Source organism: Acyrthosiphon pisum, chromosome A1 (assembly GCF_005508785.2).
Source record: "Acyrthosiphon pisum isolate AL4f chromosome A1, pea_aphid_22Mar2018_4r6ur, whole genome shotgun sequence".
Classification (NCBI taxonomy): Eukaryota; Metazoa; Arthropoda; class Insecta; order Hemiptera; family Aphididae; genus Acyrthosiphon; species Acyrthosiphon pisum.
Genome location: NC_042494.1, coordinates 159,877,897 through 159,887,264, shown reverse-complemented (window position 1 = coordinate 159,887,264; position 9,368 = coordinate 159,877,897). Strand labels below are relative to the sequence as shown.

The 9,368-nt window shown below is 33.1% G+C and overlaps 1 protein-coding gene across 4 annotated transcripts in view; it reads right to left on the bottom strand.

Moving 5' to 3' along the window:
- The window catches only part of LOC100167648 (chorion peroxidase), a 57,603-nt gene that overhangs the window by 30,308 nt on the left and 17,927 nt on the right, over window positions 1-9,368 (bottom strand). For all 4 annotated transcript variants that reach the window (XM_008183178.3, XM_008183179.3, XM_001947774.5 and 1 more), the window contains exons 4-6: window positions 4,887-5,014; window positions 4,506-4,764; window positions 2,086-2,303 (exon numbers count right to left, since the gene is read on the bottom strand). In XM_008183178.3, coding sequence (XP_008181400.1) covers window positions 2,086-2,303; window positions 4,506-4,764; window positions 4,887-5,014 — 605 coding nt within the window. The remainder of the gene's footprint in view (window positions 1-2,085; window positions 2,304-4,505; window positions 4,765-4,886; window positions 5,015-9,368) is intronic.

Sequence of the window (9,368 nt, the reverse complement as noted above, 5' to 3'; positions counted from 1 at the left end):
TGTATGATAGTTTGATCGATGCTTTTGTCATTTGACCATTCTAGGAATGTCAATTTCAAAATCAATTTTCTTTGATCTTTCTGTTAATTCTTCAAAATAGGTACTTATGAAATTCTACATCACAATTACTTCTTATACTTTGGAGTTGAGAAATTATTATATCTACATGATTTATGAAAACGTATATCGCGATACCGCAATTACCGCCGCAATCGCAATATTGTTAACCTGTATATATATTATGTAATTAGTATTGTTCATTATTTTATATTTCATATTGTATTTACGATTTAGTATTTACATATGTTCCTATTTTATTATATATAATAATGTATATTGTAATATATATGTAATAATAATGTAATAATATATGATATGGCTCAAGGGGGGTGTCATATCCGCCAAACACCCCCCTTGTATACGCCACTGTAGCAGAGCGACATCCACTTGTCCATATTTATGTCGTTCCATCAGGATTTAGATTAGTAGAGGCCAGAGGGTTTTCCAGCATGATTATAATTATATATTTATTTATTTTTAAGTATATGATCGAATTTAAAATAATTTTCTGTTTTCATTGATCAGAATTCCTACACCGCGGAATAATTCATTATGCTTCGGTTTATTTTTTTTTTCCAATTAGATTTTTTCCAACTTTTTATAATTTTAATTTCGTGCCAGATCTCAAAAACCTACGCAATCAAATATTAGTATTATTATAATTTATGCGTACCACTCACGCACATTCGTACATATGCAGCAGAAACAATAATAATGACTCTTTAATTTGATTAAAAAAAACCTTTTCGATCGGTTCGCTGTGGTTGGCTCACGGATTACACGTGATAATAATTCAATTTGATTTTGATTTCAAAAAACTGTTCGCGTGAGTCACGACGACAGTATCGAATGTAGTAGAAAAATGACAGTGAGAAATGTTTAAACTCTCGATTACTAGAGGGAATACGTTGTATATGTACTTAAATGTTTGAGTATATAGAATATAGGTCAATAGGTTTTTGTTGATATTCAAAAGGTCCACAAATATTAATTTTTTTTTCAATTTTTATGATGACTTATTAATTATTACTCTATGAAAAAGGATTTGAAAATAAATTGAAAATATGTTTTTGACGTATTCATTTTAAGAGGAAATGTTTTTTTTAAGCATGTTTTATGCTTAATAGGACGTTGTGCTAATAAACAGTAAATTTTTGATTTTATATTCCTAAGAAGAATATTTTCTCAATTATTTTGATGTATAACAGACAGCAGCTGTATTAGAGCAAAAAAAAAAAAAAAAATAGAGTGACAACGTTAAAGTTATTATGCCATAACTACAAAAATAATATTCTCTGTAATTTTTGTAATATATGATTTTATATTTTATTCAAATAGATAACGTGTTTTAGTACCCAATACAATAACAAAATATATAATGTATATTAGTAAATATTTAAAAGTATCTTAAATACTTAAATTAACAGATTAATGTTAGAGATGTGGCCAAATAATAGGTAATTACCATATCATATTTGCGATACTCAGGAGAAACCACGAGGAGGTTTAGTCGTTTCCAAAAAATGTGTAATTTTTTTATTCCTTAATGTTTTTTTTTATCAAGTTCATAAAACTATGTTTTTTGCCGATGCATGGGTTTGTCATAAATTTGGAATTTTTTTTCCTAGATTATTTATTTGCAAAAATTAATTAAATAATCCGAAATAGTATTATATATTATGAAATTATGGGATAACCTGCAGCAATTTATTTGTACTTAACGTAATTTTGCGATACAAGTTTGTAGATAAAACCGGCAGCATTATTATGTGCATTATTTAAACGTAATAACTATATTATTATCGATAATCAGTGAAAGTTATTTTGGCCGCAACTCACCTACAACTAAAAGGTTATCTAGACGCAATTCATCGTTTTCCGACGTCGTAAACAACACGTCACGCGTCGGAGCCACAACTCATCCATAGCCCTCTCGACTGTACGACGTATAGTTAAAATAGTATATTGTCGTGTCACGCCTAATAATAAATTATTAAACTTATAATAATAATAATGTGTAAGTACCGTCTGAGTAGTCGGCCGGCAACACTCTGTGGAACGGCATCAGAGCGGCGCCTTTGAGCGGCTCCAAGATGTTGTTACAAATGCCTTCCACAGTCCGGTAACGACTCTGGAGAGGGCAAATCACCGGTTCGGGACTCGTGCACTCGGCGTTGTTGAAAACGGTCACGTTGCCCACTAATATCGTGACATCCTGGTCCTTCGTGATGTTTAATAGCAGCCTAAATCACCGAGAGACAAAAACAATGTTTTATTTTAAATATCTAAGCGGTCTTTGGATTCGTTTCTGTGCGCTCCGGTGTAACACGAGGTGCAAGTCTGCAATGGTAGAAAGTCGAAATCGTGCGAGTGTGAGGTGGATGGATGCGGCGGAAATTTCGAACACTACTCAAATCGACCAATGATACGATGGTAAGTTTATCGTCCGAGATTGTGACGCCCGTTTGCTTTATAAAAATAAATTACTTTATAATTACTATATCGATTCGGATGGGAATTTAAATTTTTCAAATTTCTCAGTTTTTTTCAATTTCGAAGAAAAAACGATCACAGATGTCATATTCTTCTCGGTGAACTCTTTGTAAAAGTTTGATCGATTTCGGTTGATTTTGTCAGTGTCGTTTAAAACTGACTCCTATTCGGAACGGTAAAACAAAATAAAAACGACTCTGTCGCAAGTTTATAAAAACCACATAAAGCTGTGACCTATAAGTCACTATAACTATAATGGTAAAATGTTAAAATTTATAACAGTGAAGACGATACGGTCCAAAACGTCAAATTCGAAAATCGATTGGAACGACATTGTTTGTGCTCCGGCCGAATCATAGTCGTCGTTAATCAAATTATTGGGTAAATCCACATTGGTAAATATACCCGCAATATATTATTAATATAATATATTATACAAACATTTAATAAGATATATATTATATATTATATCGCATTCGGTGATTGTAAATAAGATCAATATTTGCAGTCCGTACAGGTATCAATTAATTCGTCATTCAATATTATATTATGCAAACAACATTGCTGCTAACTATATATTATTATAATATAGCCATAATATTATAATACATTTTACACTAACGATATTTACAATTTGATTTCAGTATTTCACTCTACTGCCGTGGTCCGCTTTGATTATCACAATATGAGCTTCCTAGGAAACGTCCCGATAATATGGTTTTATAACAATATGATATTAGCCCATCTACTCTTATATCAAAGTGATCTCTATTCGTTTATGATTTTGATAACATGCGTTAATATTGTCTAGATACAGTTTCGCGTCGAATAAAATTATTAAATAAGTTTTTAGAGAACGTCCAGACTTTCGAATATACATCGTATTTGGCTCAAATTTTGTTATTATTAAAGGCGTTGTATTTTGTTCAAAACTAAGTGCATATTATTATAATATAATATAGGTAACCGTGTTAAATTTATTAACGAAAATAATTCCGGAGATATTATTTGGTATAAAAATTTTTTTTAGGTCCACACCAGCTATTCCAAGCTATTCGATATTTAAAAACCAAAAAAATTGTGCAAAAAGTGCTTTTAAAAATGTTTATCTAATAAAAGAGTGTAGGTACACATAAAAAAAAAAATGAATAAATTAATATGGTTTACGCGCACGTAGTCGTAATGAAGGTAGAATTTTATATGTATTTTTTTTTTTTGTTTTATTAGCGCGGTGTTGTTTTGTTGGACTTAATAGCGTATGTACGTCCCCAGTGACCGACCCCAAAAAAACCATATCGGGTTGCAAGAGGTCCTCTGCTCGTTCCCTTTTCCATTTATTATCATCATAAGCATCATTATCATTATCGTCACTATCATCATCGTCGACGTCGTCGTCATCGTTAGTTCTCTTCACCAGTGTATCGTGAAATCGAGATTTGTGCTCCGAAAAGACATTCTTCGTTATTCAGAAAAACTCAAAAACCGAACCGTTTAATCGTAGTAGTAGACGCACATTATACAATTATTTCAACGTGTTCGTTTCACGGAAATATTATAACATAATAGTATAAACATAATTTTCATGACGAGGAAATCGGCGATAATTAATGTACGACCCCTGACGTTATTGTCGCCATGTTATGACACGGCAGGCGTACGTCGGTGTAGGAGGGGAGAAGGGAATAATTTAAATAAAAATCTAGTTTGGAACGCTACATAATAATAATATTAAATATATTTATTACAATAGAGAGGACGGGAAGATAATACGGCCGGGGAGAGAAAATAAGACTAGAAACAAGCAATAACTTCCTCGAAACGTTTCTGGCAGTGGGATTTGGTCGTGAAGGGGTCGTGCGTATACGATGGGTAGTGGTTTTGTGTGGGGGTGTGGGGGAGGGGTTCGTGGGGTGGGTGGGTGCCAAGAGGTCGTTTGACGACGTAGTGCCGACCTCAATTTTTCAGTCGCGATGTTTTCGACGTAACCGTTCCGCGCGATTCCTATCGATTCGGGGCCGGACTTCATCACTTGCTGATGACGGTATGATGGAGTCCCGCCATCAATTGTCGGAAAGTTTTTTTCCAAATCCTCTTTGGCTTTCAAACTTTTGTAGCCTCCCTCCACCGCGGACATTAAGTCGTCCCCGGTCGCATTTATAACGACGGTCCTCTGAATAATTGATGTCGCAGTTATTCCATCGTCTGCTTCGTCTGTTCCCCACGCCATGGTGAAATTAAAAGCATAAACAAAATAAAACACACAAATATATTATTATAATATATAAGTAATTCTGTTATATATCAGGAGTTAAATAAAAATACGTGACACTGACTTTGCAATGGCCATCTGAGCTGCAACAACGTGTCTGCCACCGAGGCCGGTTGAATAACTGTCGAGTCACCTTGACTCCGGTCCACGTAATATGACGTGCCCACTATAATGGCCATTAATACCAACGACCTAGAGAATAAAACATAAAATCCGGTTACTGGTTACGAGGGACAAACGACAAAAAATAATAATAACGGCCGGTTTTATTACGAGTATATATTATTTCGTATAACTCGTACTCCACATATTATAAGCTGTACAATAAAATCGGGTTTCGAGGGACATCGTATTATTATTAATATTACTATATCAGTGGTACATTTTATACATACTTGGACACAGTTTAATTTATCGCTGATTTTGTTAAATGTGTAATATAAAGCATGGGTTATTATATACCTACTGCTTGAACGAAACCTCTGTCGGTTTAACGAAATTAATCGAAAGGACTCAAAGCAATTTTTCATTTTTGGAAGGCGTGCTATATAGATAAATTTGAAATAGAACCTTTCCGTATTAAAGGCTATACTCATAGGAGCCACTTCTAAGTGATCATATATACGTACATATATATATATATATATTATATATAACTATAACTTTGATACAATCTCAGACAGAAGTATTTATCTACCGTAATAGGCTGAATAGCAATTGTAATGGAAGTTGGCGGTACTTACTAAAAATTGATAAAAATTAATTAATACACAAATCTACGTAATACGGACTGAGTGTAACGTTCGGAGGGAGAAAAAACTTAATTAAAAAATAATAATAATAACAATAAATAATTGAAACGAGGTGCTTATAAAAGTAAGCCGCCGGTTACCATACTGCATACTAATTAGTAGGAAATAAATGCAAAGTATAATGTATAATATTATTACGCCGTATATATACATAATTATAAAATATTACACGTATAATAATATTTCAACATTATGGCGTCGTTAAATTAAATACAACGAATTAGGCTTTAACATACACTTGTATACCACGTTATTGCATGGACAATAAAAATACAAAAATGGAGGTAAAATGCAAAGAAATCATAATAAATCGGTAACAAAAAAATACTCGTCTCATAAGGTCTGAACGTCGTATTAATTATCGAAGACATTTAAATCACGAAGAAATGATTCGATAGTTATAGTTCGTCTGGGGTAACGATCGTCACTTGTCCAATAATAATACATATATATATATATATACTGTCTACTGCATGTTTGATGATTTACGTAGTATGGTTGGCCCGTGCTACCTATGAGTCTACTATAAAATATTAAGATCAGACGTCGTATAGGACGTTTTTATACCGAGTAAATTTCACGACGAAATTAGAATAATTAGACTGTGTTTGTAATAAATCATCTATATTCACTGTCTCCGCGTGACTGGTACCGCAACATACACACGATAGAAACGCCCCGCATGTAACTGGAAATACATCAGTCTAAAGTATAATGGCAAGGAAATTTTCATATTTCGTAGACACAGTTATTAAACAAACATAAAAGTACGGTGGTAATATAGGTACCTACAACATATATTATTGGACGAGTACCTACAAATCAAACAACATAAAACAATTTTAATTTCAAAGTAAAATAATATAATAAACTATAAATTTAACACGTATGGCATAGGTACGTTTATAACGCGTTCGGTGGTTTCCGATGATCGAGATATTATATTATTATAGTTTTATTTATTAATATATTATCTTAGCATACAAGCTACTCGTCCTCCCTTTGGCTTCTATCGTGGAATCTAATTTTGGGGAGCATCCAAATACTCAAGTATAAAAATTATACAATCTTTCCAGTCAATATCCCACGGAACGGCAATAACCAATGCTCTGTGGTATGTTTGAAATCGAACCCTTTATAATGACCTCAACATAATGACCATATCTTATCAAGCTAAATCTAAATTCTACAAACGATTCTATGAAAAACAACACAATTATGTAAATCCTTTCATATACAATTTAACTTCTCTATATTACAGACCTAGCCAATACAACCTGTCGGCTGAAAAAGAAATGGTTCAGAGACCTTTTAAGGTTTAACCTAACTGTTATTCATATCTATAGTAAATTTTATTAAAAAAACAATACTTAAACTTGGATAATATCTAGATAACGTCCTATAATAACAACTATGTATATATAATAATATTATATTTGGGAATGGAGTGACCGAGCGGACTAAGGCGTCGGTTGTGACGCACACCGGCGCTGGTTCAAACCTCGGTTCACGGGTGGCATTTGTCTTCGGGCAAGTCACGGTGTCCGGAGAGAAGTGCCGCCATCCCCCACCCGGGCATGGCAGATACCCACGGGTGCCCACTAAAAAATCTGCCAAAACTACACACACGTGTTTACACTTACAGTTCCCTCCCCCCAATTTAAAAACCGCCCAATGGCCTAAGTTGCAGCGAGTTAATTAATAATAATAATAATAAAAAAAAAAATTATATTTGTAGAGTTATATCAATGGATATTTTCTCTAATCATGTGAACTTTACGTCATTTTTTTCCTTCTCTGATCTAATGTACTCAATGTACATACTAATATATACATTTTAAATGAAAACAAATTAATTAATATATTAACATACGATACATTTATAAATTTCCAGGTCACCTGTATATTTTATCCTTTAACCCGTCGTTGACATGGTGCAAAGGATCACGAACATAATGTGAATCGTAACTGCACGAACACAACAATCTCGTGATTTTCTTTCACGATGGACTCGATGGAGATAAGTAAATTCCGATACGAACGCGGTATTTTTCTATCGAATGGTTTACGTCGTTGCCTTATCGTTTATAAAATAAAATCACATTACACGGCGGTGTCGCGACGCATTTTGTTACACTAAAAACACGAAATATACACAAATGCGTTTGTGTTTATTTTAAAATCCGGGTTACATGATCGCCGATCTGTAAACAATAATATCAGTGTGCAAAGACGTTTTTTATTTTAAAGCACTGAAAAAGGGGACTTCAAAAATTGATTACATACATACGCATGCGTGTGTGTACAGTACCTATATAATACTACTCGTACATAAGGTTTTCGCACGAATTTCGTCATCGCTGAAACGTTTTTGTTATAATATAAAATATTTCATCTTAGAGCGGGCGCGGCGGTGGTCGTAATTTCAAAACACGATTTAAATATAATATTACTGTTATCATCAGTTTTGCGAACGATTTCAGTTGTGTTGCGTGTCTCCTACCGAGTATAAACGTCGAGATAAAAATAACTTTTAATAAACGTCGATTACGATTTTTTAAATATCCTGTGGATAACATTTTCCAGAAACTGATAGCCAATATTATAATATAATATTATAATGGACAATCGATCACACCGCTGTTGACAGGAATCGATGGTAAAACGCATCGCGATCGTCATACACAACATAAACGTACACTATTCGTTATGTAATATTATTATATACACTACGATCCCTGTTACATTTTTTGACGTATTTTACCGATTTTGTGATAGATTCGTCGATATTAATATTATAATATAGTATCATACAACGTACATGGGTTTCGTCATTCCCGACGAAAATATATAAACAGATTATGTGGTATATCATACAGTATTTACTATTTGCGTCCTCTCGGCAGAAACAGTTATATTATGCTAAAGATCAAATTCAAAATAAAAATTGTTTGAATCTAGTGCAGTGGTTCTCAACCTGGGGGTGCGCCCCCCTAAGGAGGCGTGATAAAATTTCAAGGGGGGGGGGGGGCGTGAAAATGTTGAAAAAAATTTTAATTGTATATTTAATAATAGTTAATTTTAATTTTAAATTATAATTTTTTTTCATTGAAGTTGTATTCATATTAATCCAATAATCAACATTAAAGTATAGTTTACATATAAATATTATGCATACATCAATCTTATAGTAGTGAGGGGGAGGCGTGAACTCATAAAATAGTTTGAAAGGGGGCGTGAACCTCAAAAGGTTGAGAACCCTTGATCTAGTGTATAACTGAACAAAATAACAAGATCGATTACTAGAATTATGATTTGAGTATATGTGTAGGTTATATGCATTAAAAAAAATTTCTTTACTGTAACAAGTTGCTGTAAGAATAATAAATTAATAAGTGTTCACGAAAATTGAGAAATATATTAATACCACACGTAATGTGCTACCATAGGAGCAAATAGGGGGGAACTTAAGGGACTAAGCCCCCCCCCCCCAAATGTCCATAGCCCCCCAAACATTTCCTACATTTTGTTTTTCAGCTTATTCAATATTATCAAAGTAAGGATTTAGCCCCCTACAAATCCCAAATGCTATTTGCGCCTACAAAAATATTAATATGAATATGATAGTTTCAAGAGGATAATAATATTTCTGGATAAAAAATATGAATACGATTATATAAAATAAGAAATAAGAATAAGAAATGGTATATTTTGAAATACGGTATTATACTCTT